Consider the following 26,759-nt stretch of genomic DNA (forward strand, 5'->3'; position numbering starts at 1 on the left):
GAATGCAGCAATTTGGCTAAGTTATTTTCTGCTCATAAAATGCCATTTTTATTAACATACCAAGGAAAAATATAAATATGCTCAGCTTGATATTCTGACTTTTGAAGATCAGCTTCATGAAAACCTACAAAAGAAAGCTCTGTAACCATTTATAGGGGAAGAAGGATGAAAGCCGAAGGAAATGTGTAACATGGGATTATGGCACAGTTACACCCCAGACATTAAATTAACAAGTTTTAGGTCCTTCAGTATGGTTATACTGGTGTTATCAGGACTTAAAATAAACTCAGTGACTCCTCTGATATGATCAGCAGCATTTATTAGATATTTAAAATATCCAAAAACCAGTTTTGAGTTGTCTGTGATTCGTCTGTTTCGGTCATCAGGAGAACCCTACAAGGTAGACACCACCGTTCTCTCTCCTTTACAAATGAGTAAGCTGAGGCAAACAGAGAGAAGCTAACCAACCTACCCAAGGAAACCACCTTCTACACTGTGGGATCAGCTCTATACACGACAAAGTGACCCTCTAGCCAAGTCCTGGCCCATATTACTGCCTGAGTCTGGAAGAAAATTCTACTATTCTTCATTTTCAATTGCCATCCCCTCCTCCAAAAGGCCCTCTCTCACACAAAGATCAGGCAGAACTAACTCTCCTTGTGCTCTCTCCTAACACCCTGAATCTACTTACCTCTCAACAACACTTGCCTTTGTTGCAACTGCTCTTTCGTGGCTATTTCCCTATCAGATTATAAACTTGGTGAGGACAAAAGGCATACATGTCTTATTCACTTTTAAGTGTCTGGAAGCTAGCAGCATTTAGCATATATAAAATAGTTACTTCCTGAAGAAATACACAAAGACTATTACAAATACATAAAATACTATTACTTCAAAAACCTGTTCTAACTTCAAGGTGGCATTCAGGAATTCCTATTCATGACTGCAAATACAGACAATTCACCCTCAATAGCACTAGTACTAACTATATCAGTACTAATTCAGTATTAACTATATCATTGCTCTAATTTTAAGTACTTTAGATACATGTAATTAATTAGTAGCCACATACAAAAAGCATTTTACTTAAGAGAAAATTGGAACTCACACAGGTTAAATAACTAGCCCCATATCACACAGCTAGTGAAATTTACAGGCACAAGTTGAGTCTAAAGGTTTATGCTGCAGATGACCATGAAATAGGAATTTTCAAACTGATAAATTTGCTGGTTGAATAGAAAGGAATGGCATCATGCAGTTACAGTAGGGAACCAGAAAATGTCAGCAACACAAACATCTCCACTACACAGCTCTTGATGTAAATTTCTCGGATGGGAGAGTGGTAGACTTCAAACAATAAACTGTACTGTTTTTCCAAATTTTATGAAATATTTTAGAAACTTCAATGAAAATTCTTTCTGAGTTTCAGTTTTGGACAATGGTGAACAAGAGTAGAATTTGCTTTGACTGTGTGAGTTGGAGCCTAGCATTTTTTCATAAAGCACAAACATAGCAATTTTAAATAGGAACTCTAACAAAATACACTTTTACATCATCAGGCTATTGTGTGGACTTTGTAATCAGTATTTTTTCGTTATTACTTATGAAGAATTTGGTATTTATGACTACCTTCTGAGTAAATTTTTTGGATGAATTGTGATGGTTTCTCAGACTAAGCAAGCCCTATTTTCTCAACTGTATCAACTAGTACCAAGCAGCTCTATGTCAGACAAATCACCACAGCTCAGACAGCTTGCTTATTATGGTTTATATCTATTAAAATACAACACCCCCCCACACAAAAGTCTCCATCTATCTCAGACATCAAAGTTGACAGGTGGTAGGTACTGACTACTGACAGCCCTAATGATAATCTTAAGCAGTGTAAAAAACAACAAAGGTCTATAACTGTCTCAGAAGTTCTGTATCTAACCTGAACCTACTTGTGAGGACACAATCACAAAAATCCAGCTTGTAAGACAATGTATGAGACAGATCAAAAAAGCTGACGTCAATACCAAGACTGACAACACTCTATTTTCAATTAAATGTAATACCCAATATTTGACTTAAATTTAAAAAGAATAAAGTTATGGATGGTATTATTGGGATGATTAGAAAACACAGATATAGACAGGATGTCCCATACGGTTACTGTAGTAAAGGCAACGTTCTTGGGTGTGCTGATGTGCTTGTAGTTATACAGGAGAATGTCTTAGTTCTTAGGAGTGTTAGCCTTTCACTACCAAATGTATTAGAAAAGAAAAAAAAAAAAGGTATGGATGCTCACTACAGTACCCTTTCAACTTGTATGTACATTTGGAATTTCTGATAAAATTAAACAGAGAAAACTGACAGAGGGTTCTGTATCCGAATAAACTATGACTATTTTAGTGACCACATGTTTTCTGTCAGAGCAAATGGAAAACTGAAAAATCTTCTGGCCGATGACTTAGATTTGCCCACATGACCTAGAAGTGCCTATATGTTGTTATAAACGGAAGTTCTGAAATAATTACGCTAAAATCAAAACAACTCCTTTTGAAGGTATGCTTCAGTTTGCAAATGGGAAAATGGTGTTTTCTCAATGATATGTTCATACTGATAAAGTGGTAAGTTGTAAAATGTCTTTAGTTCACATTGATGTGTACTTTTGTTCCACCTACAAATTATTAACCCACTAATTATTCATTACCTATTATTAAATAAATATATGATGGGAATATTTCTTTATCTACATAATTTAAATGTAGATACATAAATAAGTCATGACAAAGCATAAAATTACCTTATCTATTAATGTAATTCATTTTGTTAACTCAGGATAACTTTTTAGTTTATTTAAGATTTTATTTATTTATTATGTTTATTTGAAAGAGGTGAGGGTGAGAGAGAAGGAGAGTGATGGAGAGAGATACTCTACTAAGTCCATGTTTCAAATGCAGCAGCCAAGGCTGCACCAGGTCAAAGTCTGTAACCAAGAAACAATCCAGGTATCTCCCAATCATGGTCTGGACCAAGCTATTTTAGCCATCACTGCTGCCTCCCAGGAAATTCATTAGTATGAAGCTGGAATCAAGAGTGGAGCAGACACTCTCACCCAGTTACTCAGATGTAGGATGTGAGCATTCTAAGCACGCCCACCTCAGGATGCCTTTTAAAGCTGAGTCAACTTGGAGGTCCCAAAGAGAGGAAGTATTGGCCCAATTCTCCACAGACACCATTTATTTATCATGATGGACAATGAGTAATACAAAGTATTCACAAGATCAAACGAAGGTGGCCATGACAATGTGGTAATGTACCCAAATCTAGGGTCTCACTGGGACACTCCTCAGGTGCTTGGGCAGATCCAAAAGTGTTTCCTGAGGAAAATTCATGGTTCGTCTCTGTGTATTCCTAAACCTGCAGTCAATTTAAGTACAGAGATGGGAGTGCCCTCAATCCAGGCAAGAACACAACTCAGTCCAGAACTGATTGTTCCTCATCTCTTAGCAACAGCCTGGATATAACAACTGTTATTTAAAGGAGATAGTTTAAAGGACTTGTTAGCCTTTTCTTAGATCTCTGCCTGTATCCTTTCACCAATAAATCTACATACCTGGCAAACATTAGTTTAGCTACTTCTAGAAATGTCTTCTCACAGTTACCATTCAATATTCATTCTCTTGTCTGGTCTCTACTAAAAATAGCAATGTACAGAATTGCTCTCAAACTTTTTTGCAATGTTTCTGTTGAAGACAACTTAAGGGTTCAGAAATCAGACCCCTCAAAACAACTGTGATTTCTAATACAGGGGTGAGTTTCTTTTTTATCAGAACATGTAACCATTAACCACATTATGACTGTCAAATAACTCAAAATCATTCTCAGCCAAACTTTAGCTTAGAAATAATTTTTTTTTACTTTAGACACACACACACACACACATATATAAATTATTCATGGCATAGAATACACTACATTTAGTATATTTTATATACAGATCATATGTATGTATACAGTGTACATATTTATTTGTATATATGATCTCTATATAGTAAATATTTTATGATACATGAATAATGTATAAAACATGAATATTTTAAATAGTTTCTCATCCTTCAGAAAGCAGTTGTAGTTCTAATAAATTCTGTACAAACCACTGACTTTAACATAATTTACTACAGATACAACAGCAGCAGTTCAATATCACCTGCCATTTTATGCAGAATATTCTTGGGACTCTTTCTAAATGATTAAAATCTACTTTAAATAATAATATACATTTCCTAAACACAGTACGTTAATATTAGTTCTTATTTAAGCAATAAAATCACCCATGAAATATTAATTATAATCCCCACTTCACAGATAAAGAAATTAAGGCATAGAGAATTGATTAACTTGAGAAGATCACATACCTAAAAATGATATAAAACAAATTTAAGACTTCCAAGCATACTATTAGCTATAAAGTTAGATGGCCTCTGCTTAGAAAGGTATCAAGAAATCACAGGTACCAGAAGCCCCACATATCTATATATGGTACATCATTTGCAAGATTAAAATTTAAAACAGAGATCCATAGATCAGGTCAAGCCTACATTGATATGTTAATTTAATTGTAAAAGTAAAAAAACAACAACAAAAAAAACCACAGTAGTGTAAGACAATGAAGTTCACCTCCATTCACAAATGCCTTACTGTTCCCTTCAAATTACCACTCTATTTTATCATCACACTGAGTTTTCTACTGGAAATGACCAACCTGTTGTCCAATAAGATCAGTTTAGTATGGCTACAAGTGAGATCCGAAGATCAAAACCATGAATTATATCATTATTTAACAATTCATCAGAAAGTTTCCCACATTCATATCAAATAAATGTGAAAACTATGCCATTCCTAAAAATTACTACACTGTAAAGAGGATTCCTGGTTATTGAGCTAGCAAAAACAAAGCAGGTGAACTTTCGAAGCAGAGCTATCACTTGTCTGTAAAATAATTTCAACAGGTGGTTTATTGTGAAAGACTGGAAAAAGAGACATTTGGGAAATTATATGTAGTTATACTTCAACCAGTGGGGCATTTCTATGTATAACGTGTGCTGAAAATCTGTATCCATCACAAACAATTCCTGGTGGCCATTACCAAGAAATCCTTGATGTAAGTGTCCATGAGTCCCCTTATCCATCACCTACCCTATAAGGTCATGCCATGAATGAATTAAAAATTCATGATCTAATAAAAATTTGAATCTTGTATAACAATCTTTATATGTCATTTATGATGTCTTTATTTTTAATATTTACTCAGCATCTAAAATAACACTTAGAATAGTAGCTATTTAAAATATAATTTGCTGAATAAATGAAGCCATTCCTATTAAAACCAGAGAAGATTATAAAGTTAGGGAAGTACTTCATTACATAGAGCAACACAATAAAGTTTTGGTGATGAGTGAGGGCTTTGGAGTTGTACTATCTGGATTTGTATCTTCCCTTGTTACTTACTACCTGTAAAAATTAACCAACTTCCTATGTTTCGTTTTGTTCATTTGTCCAACGGGCACGAAAAGTAAGATTGTCGTGAAGCCACAGTGGAATAACACATGTAAAACTGGCACATAATTTGTTAAATGTGTACCAAATGTTAGTTCTATCTATCTCTATTAATATCCCCACATGTACACAGAAAGAGCTTGGATCATATGTTGTGGGTCAGTTTCAGAAGTCGTGCGTATTATCAGCTGGGATACAAAAGATGAAAACATTCCTATCTAACTACAAACTTCTTCAAAATAAAGATACACATGGGGGCATTTCAAACCATAAATATAAGGGCCCCTTTCAATCATATAGTCTCTAAAATGATTAATACAATGTGTAAGGGAACATCTTCCTCTCCTTTGTAATCACACAGAAGTTTAAAGGAGTGACTGTTCGTGGAACAAATGATATACACATCTGATCAAGTCAGTGTGACTATTGTGGCTTCTTAAAAATGGCAAAGTTTCACCTTCTCAAAGAAGAAATCTGAAAAAGGAAGACAGTTAATAATATCTCAAGTCTGACTCCCTGCTACCCTACTGAACTGTGAACCTAAGGAGTCTAGATACAGGGAGAGATGCTCATTTTCCTCCTTAAAGCATCGCTGTCGAACAGAAATGCAATGGGGGCCACAAGTGAGAGACTCATGAGTGACTTCCAGTTTTCAAGTAGCCACACCAAAAAAGTAAAGCGTTGTAAATAATTTTAATAATGCAATTTATTTAAGCCAACATGCCTAAATGCCAGTTCAACATAGTACTTTTTTAAAAAGTAGTATTATGCATTCATTCTTCAGTCTCAGTCTGTGCACTTTTTATTTACAGCACATTTTGGTCCAGACAAGCCACATTTCAAGTGTTCGATAGTGATCTGTGAGCAGCAGCTACCATATTGGAAGCTCACATACAGAAGGATTCTGAGGGCATTTCTTTTACTAAATCGCCTCTTCCTCAAGAGCTAAGAAGCAATCAATACATATCGTGCAATTCATACAAGCTAGAGAAATCAATAAGCTAACACATTCTAATGGCTCAATTTCCCCAATATTTAAAGAGGCAAAGTATATTTCAGCTAAAGAAAATATAATAGGCCAACTTACTACTTAAAATTTGTAAATTATTAAAAAAATACTTTTTTGCCCACCGTGGGCTAAGAAATTGTCTATAATATTTCTTACCAACTATTCTACAATTTAAAAGCTTCTATAAATTATTTGCCAATATTATTCTTTTGAGCTTTTAGGCATTTCTCCTTCACCATTAGGTGAGTGAAATGGGTCAGGTAATTTGATTTGGCCTCTAATTTACTATTGATAGTATGAGTTTCCTTTGCTGTGATAGAACAGTACTGCTCTGATTAATACTATAAATTCAGAACAAATGGAAACACATTAAATTCAGAAGTGCTTCTGGACCATTAACTTCCATGCTGATCTGACATGCAACATAGTATGTAGGCAACAGACTCAGGAATACAGACTATTCCTAAAGCAAACACTATTTTATCTCATAACCATCTGGGGTTCTCATCCCAAGGGCCACTTGCTATCTTTTAATATCCTGAGATACAGCACTAAGACCTACCTTATTAGCAAAACTCATTCCTGCTAGAATAAGAAGACTGACATAGGAGAGAGATTATAGAGGGAACAAAATTTTGGCTAAGACCCTTGTTTTCATTATTCAGCTAAAGAAAATCGTTGCTAACACACGCTTTCAAAATTCTATGGTTTTTGCTAAGGTACCAATAAAAGTGATACCATTCATAACATGGACAGTGGACTCTTTCATATATCGCCTATAGTTGCAAACTTAAGTGCCAAGCAGATGGTTGAAATCTGTTTTGTATAAAATGTGTGCTTTTTTTCCAACTGTGTTCTTTGTATTCATATTCAGCCTAGGTTTCAGCCATCAAAACACTGGCACTATGTCGATCATTAGCAGCATTTTAGACAACTGGCAACTAAGGTATTCACTGTTCTCCACAAAATGTTCAGCTAATATTTCCCAGATGTATAATTAAGGCAAAAGATCATCTTCTTAAATTGGTATCAGCACTTTGGACGGCTTCTGGCTTTCAGCAGATTATATCAGTGGAAAACAATTTTATATCAAAAGTAAGCGTTCTGTTTCTTGGGTGATTTTGTTTGCTTGTTATACAGCTGCCCATAAAAAGAAAGCTATATATTTCCCCAACCATCCTCTACAGTCTACAGAATATGTAGCTAAGGCAAAACTGCTCATGCCACTTTCACTGTGAAAACCTATAGTATACTATAGATCCTAATTTCTTTAAGTTGTTTAATACTTTCTCATTTTCCAATCATTTGCGTAAATAATACTTTGAAAAGTACTAGCATGTGTGAACTTTTTACATGAACAGAAATCACTGTTTTTATTGTTCAATAATTCCTTCTATAAAATGATTCATTCTCCTTACTTTGTCCAAATAAATAAAATTGACATAAACAAACATATTAAAACAAAGATAATATCAGCAAATTCATTATTCAAAACCTTGATATATTGATAATTACAAAAATAGTTATTAAGGTTTCAGACATCCAACACATGAAATGACAAAAAAGGATGTGTTTTTAGGGTACTTAATAAGCACTCAGAAGAAACTACAGTTGCATTGCTACTATTTAAGTGCTAGCTACCTAGAATCAAAAATCTTAAGTCCATTTAAGAATAATTATAGCTAATTAAGCACAACACTAAGAAGCAAGTCAACCAATTTCTCACAGGTATTACTTTATATGCTAAAATAATTTTTAAACAGCCAAGTAGTATGTTATCAAACAGCAATAATAATTTTATTAAACTACTGATCATTTTGCATTTGCCAAAAACTAAACCTAGTTTTGAATGGCTGAATTCAGTTGCTTGCATTCAGAGACATCTAAATATTTTTATAAATTTTCAAAAGTTTAAGCCACTTGATTAGCATTGGGAGATAAATAATTTTAATCTCATTTCTAAGCCCATTTCATAGATGCATGGCTGAAACCCAAAGAATTTAAGTGACTTACACATCACAAAGTTTTAGCTCTTGATTTAGAAACTGGAGGAACATATGCCAACTTTGTATATAACGAAATGCTGGATTATAAAATATATTAGCAGTAAGTTGCCCAACTGGATGATTTCCAGATTTCCTTTCTTGCTTAACAGTAGGATATTTGCACATTTCTCTTTGGTTTTAGTTCTAAATGTAGTTCTGTTTCAATAAGGTTGTTTTTTTTTTTTTCCCACAACCTTTATATCTATACAGGGAGAGTAAGAGAATAAGACCCATTCTTTATTCCTAAGTTAGAAGTGGTATAGATTAAGTAAGAGTTTCTATATCACAATTATTAAGCACACAACTCATTTCAACGCAGCAAATTCTTATGTCATCCCAAATGGATGGACACCATAGAATTGAACAGAGATAATACAGGTCTTCAGATGTATAGTTTAAAATTTTGTTGCTGATGGTATAATAACACTTTTTCCCCAAAACAGCATGTTTGAAAAAAAGCATGTGATGTGCCAAATGTACAATATTAACAACATGTGAAGCTTGTTTTCTCAGATGATACAGGGGCTTTTTTAAATGCATCTTTCATTAGTTGTTGTTCTACTCTCTTGCTTCACAGGGTTTAGCATCTCTTTTCCTGACGTTGCCAGTCAGGAACTAAAGTGTATCAAGTTGGCTAGCCTGATGCTAATGCTAAACGTTGTTTAATTTAATTTTCACAAACACTTAAAATCTTTCTTTAGACTACCTGTTTATAATCTCGGTTAATCTTGCTCCTTCCTAGTCCAACATTTTATTTATTCATGTGAAGAAATATGTCTACAGCCTTCTACTGCCTTCATGCTCTGCCATCAAGTCTTTCCCTTTTTTCTCTTCTCTTACCCTCTTTAATAGACTTTCACCTCTTCGACCTAAAGCACCACTCTCAGGCTTCTCCCCTGTCCCCACACTGCCTCATTCAGTAATCCAGATACAACTTATCTTTTACATGTTCTGACTGTTGAGGATGATGATCTAATGTACCTGAGACGGTTAAGCACACAAAATGGAGCCTTGTCTTTTGAGACACTTCAAATATTTCACAGCAAACTTAGGCATTTAATCTGAAGTAAAAAGGAGACACCATACTTACGCCTGACAACTCCTAAAATATACTGTGGTTGCTTGTTTTGCACAATGGCAGCAACTTGACCGATAAACTGAGGTGACTGGGCACGTGCAGGCTAGTTATATGATATAATGTCTCTCCAAAGGCTGCATAAATGTGAGAATTCTAACCACTAGAGTTAGGAGCCAGAGGTCTTCAAAATACAGTTCAAAGTAATGGAAATTTTAGAGTTGAGATATTTTAGAACTTACTCAGCTCATCATCTCACTGCACATTTTAGACCAAAAGAGATTGTAAAGAACTTGAGATACATATTTAACTAATAACATCTGCTTCTATGTTAAACTTCCAAAAACTAAACAAGACCTGTGAGGACACTAACATGTAAACCTTACTGTATCCCCTTCATAATTATTTTATTCCTTAAGAGAGATACTCAAAATCCACAAGGAAAGTTCACTGGGTAAGTACACCTTACGTCTAACATGAACTCTCTCATCATCTCACCCCCAAAATCTCAAAAATTTCCAAATGTTACTCAAGTATACCTTGATTCATCAAACTCCAATTCAGATTTTCCATTCCGTGTGCAGAACAACATCACTCTCGGGTCTTTAAAGCTGGAATATTATTGTGTATCCTATTGTAGCACATGCCAAAGGATTCTGTGTTGCAAACAAACAACAACAACAACAAAATGGGAATGGAACTTGTTTGTTTTTCTATGAAATAAATCTTCAAGATTTTCTCCCAGCTTCACTAGGATTTGGTAGAATTTATTCAAGAGATCAATTGCCCTGTCAATGAAAAAGTTTCTCCTGAATTTCAAACTTTCATGTTTAAATGTGTATGGCTATTCTATTTCCCAAAATAAATTCTTCATATAATGGCTACTGACTCGCAATTATTTTTTAATTTATTTATAGAAGTATATATATTCTACTCCTTCACATTGATTCTTTAAATTGCTACCAGTGTCTTCTGGATATGTTTTCATTTCTCAAGAAGACTGCTTTTATAACATTAAATACTCTTAAACTGTTTATAGGTCAAATTAGACTCATTTTATTTTTCCACTAATGCTTAGACTTTTAGAAACAATTACACTGACAATATTTACATCCCATAATCCACAGGACTCTAAAACCAATACCTTTCCCTTTATTGCTCAAATCCTACCTACTAGACTTTGAGGGCAATAGAAGTTCTATCTGCAGAACACGGCACTCATGGTTAGCTTTGTTTTCTCACTTGCAGGTATTCTGTCTGATAAATGGTACTGTGAATATTACATGAAATTTTTGTTCTTATTCTAATGATGGTATGAGATGATAAATAGCATGCCTCTGTTATCGTATATTCAGTTAGTACACATTCAAGTTCAAAGTGGAATGAGTAAGACACTGAATACTTTTTGATTACCAATTGATTCTTTCCTCTACTAAATAATGGGAATACTGTACACTATCCTTAAGAATCTTAGATGCAGATCTCTTCTATTACATATCAGAACGAAAAAAAGAAATATTACCCTCAAATTGATATGACATCTTCCTGCAATCTCTTTTTAAACATATTATGAAATTCAATAGCAAATAAAAAAAGGGAAAACAACAAAGCGACTTCAGGACAGGAGTTAAAAAATCTTTGGACTTTGTAAATTATTGCCCAACAAACTGTGCCCTCGAGTAAATAACCAGAAGGAAGAATTGTTGGCAAACAATACTTTACCTCTACAATTACAATAAAAATGTTTTATCATTTCATCATGCAACCTATATTAATTGTGAAAAAACTTCACAGCATAAAGTATTACTCTTTTTTTTTTCATTTTGTGTTCTCTTATGTTAAGGTATATCTCTCATTTTCAATGTGTGTGTTTCCTTTTCATTAGGATGCTATTATATAATATAAAATTGTTGAAAATGATGTCAACAGATCACAAGGATGTTTTACAGTCTGCTCTCAAACAATCTATGTACCACCCCCTGCCTTGGTACCTCAATCCCAATAATATTAAAACAGAAAATAGAGTCAAAATCAGTACTAGAGTAAACGCTGACTTCATTTTGAAACAAATTTTGATTTAAAAAGAAGCAAGAGAACATGATTTTGGTCTGTGTCTTCCTTTACTACTAGGTTAAGAAACTGACAACAGCCAAAGCAGGCACACACATTCTTTAAAATTTGCTGCTTAGTGTCCCAGCTGATCTCACTCCCTTACACTGCCAATATAAAAATCCGACCAGGTTTAGTGACTCTGAAGGTGGGGGGGCAGGGGGTGGCTCTGTGCAGTAAACTCCGCTTCTTCATATTGTATTTATTCAAAGGCATCTGATGCTTGGGTTTCAATGCCACAGAAATGATCTGGACTAGGAGGGGAGGCAAGTGTGCACAGAGCATCATAAAACCCTGGGCATCGCCACGATGAGAAATATTAAAGTGGAGCTACACATACATTTTTTAAGAAAGATCATATCTTCTGTTTTTTAACATTTTCTTTTCTAAAACACACATTCTTTCAAAGATGTGAAGAGCAGAAATAGAAACGTTGTTGCATATGAAAGTTTCAACGGTTCTGCTGCCAGCAGCTTTTCTTTATAGTGTTCCTCTTACCTACAGTGTGTGTTGGCACTGGCAGGTAGCCCTAATTCGTTAGTAGCCAAATTATTTTTGTCCCGAAAGTACGAGAAATCTCCATAGCACATGAATGAGACATGGTTTACTAGTTTACACACATTTTTATAACTCCAAGAAACCAAAACTCATTCACAAATGCTCTCGTTTCAGCAAAGAGAAGGGCCACAGAACATCACTTGGGATTCTTGGTCCCCATTTCTCCATGAGGAAACCGATCTTTTCAACTTCCATAAAGAACTTTGATCCTTAATGCAAGAAAAATAAGCAGCTTTCTTTACACCACACTCTACATTTCATCTAAGTCAAAACACATCATGACCAGGCATTAAAAAACAAAAAATGTCATTCAGTAATAAACCTAAATGTCTCCAGATAACAAGTCATCACGGCAGCACAGTGGGTTTCAATAGCATGGTTCACAACAAGTAGCATCCTCTTACTGCATGATCACCAGATACATTTACACACTGCTATATACCACCTTCACTACGTTACAGAGCAAAGAGTAAGAAGAAACAAGCAACACTTAGAAATATGTAACACAAGTGATGATTCAGCCACACCAAGAAAAAAAAAATCGACTCTGCATTTTAACACAAGACCAAAGTCAATGCATTACCACTGAAGAGCCAAGTGACTGAAACGTTACTGAAATAAAAGATCTAAAATACAATGAAGCAGGATCGGGTTTGAATTCATTTAAGGTTCAACCTAATTTCAAACACCTATGAACATCCAAAAGGTTTTGTTTTTAATTTTCCTTCTGTCATGTTTTATGGGCAAAAAGTCCTTAAACTACCTTGTAATAGATTAATTACTTTGAAGCTGGGTGACAAAAGGGCAGAATGACCGGAAAATGATACAAAAGAAACAGCAAACGCATGTTAACAAGTTTATCAACAAACCTGGGTAATTCTCATGAAGTACAGATTAAGGTTCAGTGGTTCCAAACTGGCAGCATTCAAATTGGGTTCATATTTGGGTTTTTTGTTTTGTTTGTTTTTTTAAACCACCTGTCCTAAAACGACATTGTTTATGCTAATTATCTTTGTTTATGCCACAATTCTGTTTGTTTACTACATTCTTTTAAAATACCATATCCCTGTAAACAGTTCTCACCAGAATTCTTCTAAATCTTGTTTCGGTCTGGTCCTTCTCGGCAGCCCACTGAGCAGAACGCAGCCTCTACAGTGAAGGCGCAAGAGCTGGGAACAACTTGGAGTCTCTGACTCCTGAGGCTGGCAAAGGCAGGGAGGACTGCTGAGGTTTTACTCTCAGGCTCCAAGGGAAAAGGATCCTGAATGTGGAGCAATGCAACACCCCCCTATTGGCCAAGCAGAGCCATACGCCACAGTTATCTCCAGACATGGAGGAGCTCTCCAGAAGTCAGCAAAGCAAAGAATGGCTCACCCTGCAGGGAGCGGAGAAAGACCCAGACGTCACAAAGGACAAAACAGTCTTCTCTTGAACCATTATCAGTTCCACACTGAAATGAAGGAATAGGAGGCATTCTCCTAAAGTGTGTTCCAACACACACTGTTCATTTGAGGAAAACTGTATCACTCTTGATTTTTTTTTTTTTTTCGTGCTCCAGCAGTATCGCTTGATTAGTATTTGTCTATATGGCATTCAGCTTTTAGGATGAATGTAAATGATGATGTTACCCATCAATGAAAAGGAAGGAAGGACAGAATGCATGGAAGAAGGAAGACTGTGCTAGGTTGCAACCCATCTCTTATAAAACAAAATGCTGCTGTCAGGAAGAGGTCACTTCATTGCTGTGGTTGAATCTCTGAACATCTTTTGACCTGACTGCCATCACCTGAATCAGGGATCGGCACATTGGAACCATACTTGTATAAAAGTTAGTGCACCAGAAAAACTTACATCAGTGTGCTTTCCACACTATTAACCTCACTGATATTATGAATTAATAACGAGTGGTGGATGCAAACAAAATCTATCAGCTACACTTATTTAAGTGAGCTACCAAAAGGGAGGAATTCAGACAACATAATGTGCATCTGCATTGTAAAACACACTCATTAGGTGGCTGAAGAACTGATAGTAGAAAGAACAGACGATAAAAACCAGACTTTACTCGTCACTGTAATTTTGCTATCTAAATACATCACGAGTGTAATCCATATGAAATAACTCCCAACTCTACACGGGACTAGTGTGCTTAAGAATCAGGACCAGTGTGATCACTTGCCTCTCACACATGATGCATAGATGTATTTTTAGTTAAAAGCTCCCAAAGAACAGGTAAATACTAGAACATGTGCTCACTATATAGAAGAAACATAAGAATGTACCAACGTGTGATGTAGCCGTGTAACAGTCACACATCTCTATCACACCTGCTAAATAGGGAGCAGCGCACAATGCCACCTGACATTTAACCCTTAATCGTTCTCAGCAATCAGTCCGCTCTGCTGATGCCAAGTCTACAGGATAGTACTCCAGTCTGAGTGTGGCACAAGTGTGGTTTTGAACTGCTTCAGGCAAGCTGCATTCCAAACCAAGAGCTCAGCTCAGTTCGCTTGCAAATTATTGAGACGGCAATTAAAATCTATAGACACCTTTTCCCCCATAAAGTAGTAAATGAAAAATAAGTGGAATGATCAAAGCCTGATATCAGAACTTCCTGAAAACAAAATATCAAACTCACAGGTTGATAGCTGCCATTAAGTGGCAGAATGTGGATGGATAACTTGCCTTTGATTCACACCTAAGGGGTTACCTGCTAATCTGAACAGATTTATCACGCATGAGTGTGATGGTTTAAAAAAACCTTTCTAATTAGGTTGAATAAATCTGTCTGGGTAATAAATATTTTATTACTATAATCAAACTGTGGGTAATTAAAACACCACTAATGACAGAGATATTCCTGCAACCCACTAGCAGGAGTTTTGTACGAGAATTTTACGGATCAGTTTTCCCGCGGTATATGATGCATAGTTCTCTCTTAAGAAAAAAAAAAAAAAACAAGTAAAAGTTTTCTAGTGAGAATAAATGATTTCTTTAGTCAGTAGAATTGCAAATAGATTTGATGAGACAATAACGCAAATAAGTTAATTTTTATTGTAAAAGGTTCTACATTTCCAGTGTTCCCTTCAACATCTAAAAAATAGGCTTTCTGCTGTCTAGACCCGTTTTGAGAGAAGCAATCAAGTAGGTGACACTATAAGCCTCATCTGCTTATTCCTACTGCCTTCAATTTCAACTTTTTCTTTTCCTTTAAGAGCACTATCAACCTGTCTGAAGCAATCATCTTATATTTGCTTTTCAATTAAGTCTCTAATACACAGCAATTAGAAAGTTTAACAAGTAGCTCTAGCCATAAAACTATTAGATTACAATGAAATAGGGCAAATGTAAACTAAAAGGAAAGAAATATAGCATTATTGATAAATTACCATAAATGACTGTAGCTCATTCACCAGAAAGAAGCTCAGACTGCTTTAAGGCAAAGACTCTCAATATTTTTCTATTAGCAGTAGCAAGAAAGAGGTGACATTCTGAAAGAAAATAACTTTATGCCACAATCTTTCATTATCTAAATATGTAAATTCATTGGCTTTTAAAGAATTTAAGAGAATTCAGGTATTCATTCTAATGACAGCAATACTAATGTTTGGACCGTGTTGGCAACAATGTCTGCTCTAAATAAAGAGATGTAGAAGACTTTTGATACAAACACTTTTTCAGAATGTGCTCCGCCTGTTCACCTCCCACCTGAGAATCCTGTGTTGCAGGACCATCATCAGTTAAGATAGGGATGCTTGAAAATAAAAATGAAAAATCTCATGTTCTTTAATCTTCAGAATCACTGTTCTGTTTGCTCTATCTCATGAATATTTTTTAACAATGAAATTGTTTTTATTTCTTAAGTCTTTCAAAACTGTTCATTAACCTGAGAATATTGCCCAAGTCTGATTCAAGGCTGATCATACAAATATAAACAAATTTCACTTTTGATCCTGATATTTAAGTGTTATTTTTTTTAACTTCCAAATAATCTACAAGGAGGAAAGAATAAATAGAAGATGGATAAACTATATCGATAAAATTAGAGGGAAAATGGGAGCACTGAAAACTTCTACAATTCATGAGCCCCAAAAACTTCTTTGTGTCCTCTGCACCACAGTTCTCTATCTCATAAACAAATCTGCAAGTCTCCTTTTCAGGTTTCTAAGTTTAAGTGAAAAACTCATCGATGGCAGGTGGGCAAATTGAATAAAAATTAACAGTCAAGAGAAATGATTGACTATTCAATAAAAGTTGGAAATAGTTGAAAAGGCAAAATATGATAGTGTAACGCATCATCTATACTTCCTTTAAAGACTATAAATATTCAATATTGTGTCTACATGCTATACTCTATGTGGGTGACTACAGATACACTCACCCGTACAAATTCAATGTAAACAAATAGTAATGATTTACTGAAATTTTGTATGTATTACCAATTACAACCACAGGGGAATTATTAAGGAATTGTGTATTGTATGATATTTTTCAAAATAATCTTAGCTACAAAGATTTCCAAACATGATGTCTATAGTGACAACCCTATTGATTATCACTTGCTTATTTAATTAGCCAGTTAGAAAAGCATGCCTCTGGATGACAAAAAAAAAAAAAAAAAAAAGAGGGAAAAAAAAAGAAATTCTCACCAGGAAGAAACAAATGTTAAGAGATTTGAGCATCAGAATAGGAAAGGGAAAAGTTTAGCTTAAAAAGAGATAATTGAAAAAATACAAATAAAGTTCACAGCAGGAAGCCAGCCTATATAGAGAAATAGGCTACAGCCTGTTAATATGTAACTACCTTTTTATAACAATAATCTGTTAACAGGCTTACAAATCAGACTCTGAGTTTTATTTTGAAAAAGTGTAATTAGAATTAAAGAATATTATCATTTAAGTGCTACTCTGTGCATGCTTGAAAACTTACTGGGTTAAATTAGCAAATCACTACATTAGGCAACAGTATGTTCCAGTATGAATAACTCCAATACCTACATATGAAATAAGGTTGTATTTGCAAATAAAAGCTCACTAATTAAAAAAATTAATGCGTACTTTGAAAAAAATTAATTCAAAAGCTGTTAAGCAAGCTGACCCATTCACTGGAATTATCTAATGAGGATGCACCTTCTTAATTTAAAACAAGAGGAGGAAATGAGACAAGAAGACAACACTAAAGTATACATGTTGGCTATTTTACTTTCCTCACTCATGTGCTACTCGCTTGTCTAATATTTGACCACAGTCAGGCGTTATTTTCTTCTCAATACGCTTTTTCTCTCCCATGGCTTCACTTCTAGAATGTTTTAATCTTTGTCCTTTCTTTTTTCGTCTTTTCATATCAAATTCAGTCGTTTGAGCGATGAACAGCTTGACTTAGCATATTTTTAACCAGCTGGTCTAGCACCTAGCTTGCATTGCATAGTCAGATACAACAAATGTTTATACAGAAGGTAGCTTTCATGAAAATGAAAAAAAGCCTGGGTATCATGCATCCTGGCTTTTTTTAGCTTTTTTTTTTTTTAATTCACCATACAGAATACAAAGTTTGAATTCTTTTTAATGGCAAACAAAATTCTATTTATAGATCAAAAAGATGAACTTATGCTGGGATAAGAACTCAAATTGAAAAATTGCAATGTGTACTTATAGGAATATGAAAAGGGCTAAAATTCTTTCAAAGCCCGGCTTTACTTGCAGCAACATCAAATGGAGGTATATGGCACACATTTCTCTAAATAAGAACAACTTAATTACAAATACACTTATTCCCATCCTAGCAAAAGGGAAAAAATACAGTAAATCACAATTCTGTTCAGACAACTAGCACGGAAAGTGGCCTCCAAAAGTTAGGAAGGCAGCAGATCCAATCCCCCATCCCATTTCTCCTGTTCATGGCACTTAAAAGTATAATCCACTAATATATACCTGTGATGTTAAATATTCTTTAGAAAAAAATAATAAATCAGCCCTACTCTCTTATATCAACAAAAGGTCGTGTGCTTCCCTGAGCAGCTTTCAAAGTTTTACGGAAGGATCAGATAGGAACTTCCAGCCTCGGCTGCCACCACCACCAAAACCTTCTGTCACCCCAGAAATTACAGGAGACAAGGATGCTGAAAATAATAACACTCGCACAAACGCATTCTGAAAAGGTGTAGAAGGGGAGGGAAAAAAAAAATCAACGAAGGGGGAAAAAAAGTAAGGGAGTAAACGAGAAAGAGAAGCAACGAGTGAGGGAGAGAGAGGGAGAGGGAGAGAGAGATGCTTAGTGCTCATTTCATTTCCTGTTCTAGGACGCAACCTAAAAAACACGAGCAGAAATCTCTCTCGGAGACTTTGCAAATCAGTTCAGTTTGGTCCGGGCAACGACAACACAAATCAGCTAAGGAGACTGCGGGAGCCCTGGCTGAGGGCTCCCCCTGAACACACACGTTTTTGGGGAGGCACATCTTCCAGGGGATCCCGAGACCACTGGAAAACGGGAGAGTTGCGCTTCAATATCTGAGGGTGGGGGGGGAAGACTGTACTCACCTTTCAAACTCCTGAGGTAAATCAGGGTCAGTGAGCATGCTGCAAAAGCACAATTTCCCTTTGTCACAGCAGCCACCTAGGATCGCCTCCAACTGAACCTGTCAAGTGAGTCCGAACCTTCTACACCAATTGATTTTCTCTCTCTCTCTCTCTCTCTCCCTCTCTCTCAATCTCTCAATCTCTCCCCCCTCTCCCCCTCTCCCTCTCCCTCTGCCCCCCTCCCCCCCTCTCCCTCTCCTAGGACTCCTTGACCAGTCTCTTAAAGGGGTAGCGCACTTCCAGCAGCGGGGTCTGGCCGCTCCCCCTCCTCGGAGCCACACGCTCCGGCTGCAAGGCACTGAACAACCTCAGGGTGCCTGTCCTTTCCTTTTAATTCTCTCTCCTAGACATCACCCAGTGTGAGAAGTCAACTCATTTAACACGTCCCCCACACTCTCTCCCCTCTAAATAATAAAAGTCACACACACACACACACACACACGCATCGGCGTGATACTGTAAAATGCATTTGCCGCTGCTGGGGGAAAAGAAAAATAAGTCTGCACACTCACAGCACCCCGACGCAACGGCAGTGATTAAGTAATTAAACAAACAAACAAACCAACAAAAAAAGGATGAAATGTTTGCAAGCGCGTTTCTGCACAAAGAATTGTTATTCCTCCTCACCCCTTTCTAGGCTCCCGGAGCGCACACGGAAACACGCGCACTCACACACACACTCGCACACACGCACACACAACAATCAGGCATTGTTCTGCGGGAAGAAAAGCAACTTTGACAGATTGAAATATAGCAGAGGCCCCTTCAAGGAAACCTGTAAACAACTTGTCACTCACTCTGTCCGGCTCCCTGTTAGCTCGTGCTTTCCACAAAGTGCTGCGGACGTCCTGGCAACCCAACCAAAGTTTCTTCAGCTCCAAACTCCATGAAACACGATGTGCGATGTGGAGGGGAACAGGTATCCACATGCCAAAATCACGCGCACCAGCCAGCCACAACCCCCAGCCGAACCCCGACATAAAACCCCAAGGAGGGTCCCCAGCAAACTGTCCCTTGTGGGATGGCCGGGGAGGTCAGGGGGGAGGCAGCGCTGCCCTGGCTGGGATCTCTTTAATTTCCTCTGCCCGGGCGGCCACAGATAACAAGGTGGACTAACTGTGGCTTTGCGGATCCTGAGCTGGCTGGCAAGGCACAGCCTCCATAGCAGTTCCAATTATCTAGATAAAAATCTGGCAGGCGAGGAGGGTGATCAGGTAATGTACCTTTGACATGAAATGACAGAGGCACACGCACACACAGAGAGGGGCACTTACACAGACACGCACGCAGGGACGGAGGCTGCCCCGCGCACCGCAGCATCTGGCCAGGGAGTAGGCACACACTCACCACCACGAGATAGTGTGCATTCTTACACACACACACACACACTCAGTCACTCACACGCGCTCTCCACTCCTACTGGGAGGGCTCATTCTGCACAAAAGGCTACATTACAGAGCCCGCCCCAATAAGGGAAAGAGAGGAAAAAAAAGCCTTCCATTGTTGTGAGGGCAGGTCAGTTGATTAGATTTTCTGTGGAGAATTCCACGAGGAAATACCCTTCAAAGCCGAAGTGATTAACTGGGGGCTATTCTGGAAATGGAACAGACAATGGCTCAATAGTCTGCACAGCCCATGTCCAGGCTGGCACTGAACTCACTTAAAAAAAAAAATAAAAGCCAGACTCCCTGTTCTTTTCCACACATCTCCCCCAACCCCCTCCACTCCTTCCAACTTCCCCTCCCAATTCCTTTTATTTTGCAGCTGGACAACATTAAGGGCCTTTAAAACCACAAGGGTTGACCCCACAGCAGTTTGATTAGGTCCCACTTTTTTTTTTTTTTTTCCTGGCGACAGGCAGACAGTAAGTTTACTTTTTCAAACGTACACAATGACACACCATACACATATATTCCACACAGAAAAATCAATTGTTAACCTTCTCATGCTACCAAATTTATTCTTCGTTCAACGGTTAGAAATTTGGGGGACCCAAGTTGATAATAACTTCATAATGAGACTCATCACTCATGAGACATCCTAAAAATATATGTGCATGCACTTCGAAATCAATGTGGAATAAGAATCAAGCATGTCACTATGGAGTTATGACACTAACAAAACACAGAATTATGACCCACCCTGAAAAAGCTGTTAACAAGGGATGTGGCAAAAATGACTTGATGCTGACATGATTTTCATTTTCAGCAGTTGGGGAAGGGGGAAGGATATTACTCACTATTCTTTCTTGTCATTAGCCTCAAATTATTTTTTATTACAGCAACAACCTATTCCTACATAGAAAAATGAGAAAATTGTTACATTTATTTTAAATAAATTATTCTTTCAGCCCTTAAGGGGCCTGCAGTCTAATACAATCTGATAATGTCTACAAAAATCATATTTTTCTTCTATTGTTAACCGTGGCTTTGGGATTGGGGTATCGTTGCTGTGTAGTTACACATGCTTCAAAAATATTTACTGTTTTCCCCTAAAATTTTGCAGAATGAAGAGTAGGTTATAGGGAGCCACAGGAGCTGGAGTCAGGCAGAGGAGACAGAGAGAGCATAAGAAGGAGACATCGTGGCAGCATAAAGATAGAAACAAAGATAATGGCCATAAGGCAGGATGCTGAGATCCGTATGGTCCCAGCTGCTGTCTTGCTACAGCTACTACCTCTGGTTGTTTCCACGAAACTCCAATCCAGAAGGTCACCAGAGCAGGTAAGAGACAGCGTGAGAGTTTGAGGCCAACGACAGTATAAAGGAAAGATGTTCATCACAGAATCTTCTTTATCTGTGGGTTGGTTTTTATAGACACTTAGTATATGTACATATGCAGATATGTGCACACATGCCAAATAAACACAACAACATACAGGAAAATGTTAAATGCTTTGAAAGTTAGCTTCAGATCTCAGTGTATCCTATAAACATGCTTGTGGTCATTAAAAAACAAACTCTTTCTTGCAGTCATCTTTGCTCAAAGAGCTTTAACAGAATACGAATCAGATAGAGTATTTGCAAAATAAAATAATGATCACCCTACTAATGATAATTTGAACGAATGGAACTCAAAGTGCAAGAGGAACTTAGCTCACATAAATTAACCCATGGATCATACATGGTGTAGAAAGGAGTAGGTATTTCTTGTACAACACTAATTTTCCCAAAGTTCAAACTTGGGAAAATTAATTTTAATTCATATAAATGCTTAGCAGCGCATTTGTTACTTGAAGCCACATTTTGTATCTGCCTGTTTTACTTGTGATACCATTGTATAGAATAATCTGAAGCTCCAGAATTTACAGCTGAGTTTAAATCCCAAGATGTTATACTTTTTTTCAAACTGACCTTAAAAGGCTTTCAGGTAATTGTTACTAAAAATTAAATTTTACAAAATCTCTTTGTCACTAGGTAAATATGGTTTTTGATGGCTAAATGGAGTAAATATTTTTAAATGTACATCTCTAGGCTGTAAAAGTTTTTTTTATTTGAAATCCATAATGCAAATTAGCATTTCTGCTACATTTTAGAATGTCAGCAAAAAAGGAAGATGGTTCCAAAATATTTTGGTCAAATCTTCCCACTGGCTAGTTAATGATCCAATAAATCTAATTTTTAGTATAAAGTTAGTGTTACTTATAAATCATCTTTTTATTTTACGTTGTGTTAAAATGTTTAAATACTAAACATATGTTCATAAATTGCACACAGAATTGTTAAATAAATCCATATTCTTTATCAATTATCTAAAAAGTGTAAGATACCCAACTGATACATTATATGTGTCAATATATATAATTTATATATTATATTATACAGGCAGTTTTCTCTATAGCAGAACAAATATTTCAAAGTGATCTTTGCTATGCTATTGTAAGCAGGATAACAGAAACTGTCATAATATACGTGGACTGAGACATAGTTCTGTATTCATCTAAAGTCTATTAAATGCTTAACAGTATGTAAAGTGCTATGGTTTAAAAACAGAAGAATTTAAGAAAAATGCATAGCAAATCTACTTTTATGTAAAACTGACCAAGTTCCCAATGTACTGTTCAGAATCGAAGCTTCCCAAGGTCAATCTGGTAAGATGTGTTAAAACCAAAATAAGAAAATGAACAAAAAACAGTGACAAGAAGTTAACCGCACAATACTTAAAACAGTGGACTATAGAAGTATGATCTAGAAACACCGACAAACAAATACAAGTACATCTTCCAAAGATGACCAAAGCACAAAGTACAACAGAAATACCATAGAACAGGTTTCTATTTAATGAGTCTCTTTGACACTGCTGTGGTGACATTATGGAAAATGGAATGAAACTGAAAAAGTATGCTTCTCAGCTCAGGACGTTTCTACTGCAAATATAAAAAGGAGAGGCATACGGGCTAAGAAAATAAAGATATGCTAGAAAACACAGCCAGAAAATTCTCCAAGAGAATACCAGGAACTTTTAAGATCATAAACAAAGTTATTTCCAAAGTTAACCCCTTTTCACGCAAAGATTTCTAATAATTTTAAAAGAACATGGTTTCCTTCCTCTATTTTAGGATAGAACTGTTTGACTTCTTCTATTTAATAAATGAAATTGAAATATGTAGTCAAAGGTACAGACTACACTTCACTATGTAATATGTGTTCCTGCCACCAAATTACAGGATTCATGCCTCATGAAATATGGAAAGCTATTTTTGGGGAAATAAAACTTTTAATATTATAACCACAATGAATTTAGAGCCTATCAGTGTCAGACAATACTAATATTAGATTGACTAAGCTGATATAAAAGGCATTAAAAATATTTTCCTGCATTATTGGTTATTTCATTACAAACACATTTTTTAAAAAGAACATTCTCTGTTTCTAAAAAAAATAAAATTTCAAGTAATGTACATCTCTGAGTCATTCACCAGATGCCCAGTGAGCTCACTACTAGCCTATAATAAGTAAAACTCTGACTTAGCATAGACTACAGTTGTGTAATACTGGACCTCATCAGAAAGCCATCTAAGAAACTCAATACTCTACACCTTCTTTTTAAAGATCTAAGATTCAGTTCTCCAAAATGCCCATCTGTCAGGGGACTGGCATACAATAGCCTACAAATTCAAGGTTGTTCTAGTTTCTACTGTCTGTCCCTGAGTCAGAATATACAAATAAATCACCTTCAGATGGCAAAACTGAACAATCAGTGTTGTTCCAGAACACCTTAATTTTACGTCTCTCATAGAGATGATGGCATCTCCAGTAATAGCTTCCGCTATTTGATCTTATTCTCTCCTTCTTCAAAGTCACTTGACATTTTAAAGTGCTAGTTTGTATTTTTGATGGATTTTCTGTCTACATGATACATCTTCAAAATACATTGTTTCATTTAATATTCTAAACAACTATAGGAGATATGCAGTACTATTATCCTAATTACAAATGAGGAGGTCCAAAACTATTAGTAGAGATGGGGAACACCAATGTTATGCTAACTTTCCTCCAAAGTTCTCAAATGGCAACAAATGTTGATTTAACACATGCAGCATAATGGCAAATAAGCAATGAGTGCACAGCGAAGTGCTTACTAGGCATTTGTTGTTGTTGTTGTTTTTAATATTTCATTTATTTGAGAGGCACAGTTACAGATAGAGGAACAGAGAGAAAGGTCTTTCATCTACTGGTTCACTCCCCAAATGGCCACAATAGCCAGTGCTGGGCATATATGAAGCCAGGAGCTTCCTCCTGGTCTCCCACATGGGTGCAGGGGCCCAAGCACTTGGGCCATCTTCTGCTGCTTTCCCAGGCCATAGGAAGAGGGCTGGATCAGAATAGGAACACCCGGGACACGAACGGGCGACCATAAAAGATGCAGGTGCCACAGGTGAAGGCTTAGTCTACTACGCTGCAGTATTGACCCCATTAGGTATGTTTTACTGCTAACTAAATGCCCAAAATTGTTCAAAGTCAGGTTGAGTGAAAACTGTGCCATTCTCAAAAGTTACTTGATACACAGGGTGGTTCTTTACACAACAAAGGAGTTAAAGAATAAAGTTCTTACAGTAACAAATACCCAAATTACTACTAGTCTTCCTGCAATAAAGTCAATTTTCTGGTTTCCATCCAACTATTTTGTGATGCGACTTGTGTCTTAAAAGAAAGAATCAAGGCTGTTGCTATGGCATATTGAGTTAAGCACCTGCCTGCAGTGCTGGCATCCCATGTGAGTGCCACTTGGAGTCCCAGCTGCTTCTCTTCCAATGCAGTTCCCTACAAATGCACCTGGGAAAGCAGCAGAGGATGGCCCAAGTGCTTGGGACCCTGCACCCACGTGGGAGACCAGGAGGAAGCTCCTGGCTCATAGCTTTGGATCGTCCCAGCTCCGCCATGGCAGCCCTTTGGAGAATGAACCAGCAGATGGAGGATCTCTCTGTTTCTAATTCTGAATTTCAAGTAAATAAATAAAGTTTTTTGAAAAAAGAATCAGTTATTTCTATCAAAGCATGTAGATCAGGAGAATAAAATCAACTCAATTAATGGTGTCTTACTTTTTTACTCATCAGATAATCATCTTCGTGAAGATGAAACAGGACTCTGGTGGTAAAAATCAGATGAGTAAGGAATCCATATAATCAATCAGAAGAGAACCATTCAAATAGGATCATGCCTTTTCAAAATGCTCTTGGCCACCAAGCTTGCTGTAACTTTTCAACTTGGAAAGAAATTCGGTGAACTCACTACACTAACATTTTACCTGGAGACAGCAGCAAAGTGAGAATGGCACCAGTAAGTGGCTTTGTTTCCTGATTGACAATGTCCGTGGAATACTTTAGTACACAAGACTCAGAGAACTTTTCTCACCATAAACATACATATTTTATTTATATTAACTAATCAGAGCAGTAATGAGAGCTACTCTGAGTAAAGCAAGAAAATATTTAACTGACTTCATTTTTAAAGTTGACTAGACTTATTTATTCTGTATATTCATTGATTTCATATTAAGTGAATGATAATTGCCTTTAAAAAAAGGATTCATTTATTTGAAAGGCAGAATGAGAGAGATGAGAGAGAGAGATCGTCCAACTGCTGGCTCACTACCCAAATGGCTGCACATGCCAGGGCTGGGCCAGGTCAAAACCAAGAGCCTGAATCTCCATCTGGGTCTCCCATGTGGGTGCAGGGGCCTAAGAACTAAGCCGTCACCTGCTGCCTGTCCAGGTTCATTAGCAGAAGCTGGATCAGAAGCAGAACAGCAAGCAGTGGCTAAACTCACTGTGCCCCAATGCTGGCTCCCTGAATGACAATTTTTATTCATAGTAAATGAGAATGTGGCCTATTAACAATGTTCAGTGTACTTGTATCTAGAATGACACAGGGGTCAAGTTAGGAGGCCAGCCTCTATGCTTTCACTTCTAAAGATGTGATCTTGCCTGTCTTTGACATCCCAGGGAACATGATTCCTGAGCTCGCTCTCAGCTCTGAACTTATGGGGCAGGCAATTGATGCCGCAGCAGTTGTCACCTCTTGAAGACCTCTGTGGAGTCCTGGCTCCCTCCCAATTCCAGACTGCTGTGAATGAAAACCTTTGGGATATAGCAGTGATGGCTCAAGTACTTGGCACCCACATGGGAGCCCTGGAGTGAGTTCTGGGCTCCTGGCTTTGGCCTGGCTCAATTTTGGCTGTTGCAGTCACTTGGGGAGTGAATCAACAGAAGGAAAATTTTTTTTTTTCTTGCTCACCCTGCCTGTCTTTCTCGCTCTAATTCTCCATCATACTGTCTGTCTTTCAAATAAAAAAAATATTGTATTTCTATAATATCTTTGTTGATAAATCAATTCATAACTTAT

The 26,759-nt window shown here is 36.8% G+C and overlaps 1 protein-coding gene across 7 annotated transcripts in view; it reads right to left on the minus strand.

The window, feature by feature from the left end:
• The window catches only part of SOX5 (SRY-box transcription factor 5), a 786,191-nt gene that overhangs the window by 404,867 nt on the left and 354,565 nt on the right, over window positions 1–26,759 (minus strand). For 6 of the 7 annotated variants that reach the window (XM_062194941.1, XM_062194940.1, XM_062194944.1 and 3 more), the window contains exon 1: window positions 18,877–18,974. The exons of the other annotated variant lie outside the window; for it this stretch is intronic. In XM_062194941.1, the coding sequence (XP_062050925.1) occupies window positions 18,877–18,914 (38 nt within the window). In that variant the 5' untranslated portion in view covers window positions 18,915–18,974. Of the gene's footprint in view, window positions 1–18,876; window positions 18,975–26,759 lie in introns of those variants that run through there. 7 annotated transcript variants of the gene reach the window in all.

This window comes from Lepus europaeus, chromosome 6, assembly GCF_033115175.1.
Source record: "Lepus europaeus isolate LE1 chromosome 6, mLepTim1.pri, whole genome shotgun sequence".
In the NCBI taxonomy this organism is placed as follows: domain Eukaryota; kingdom Metazoa; phylum Chordata; class Mammalia; order Lagomorpha; family Leporidae; genus Lepus; species Lepus europaeus.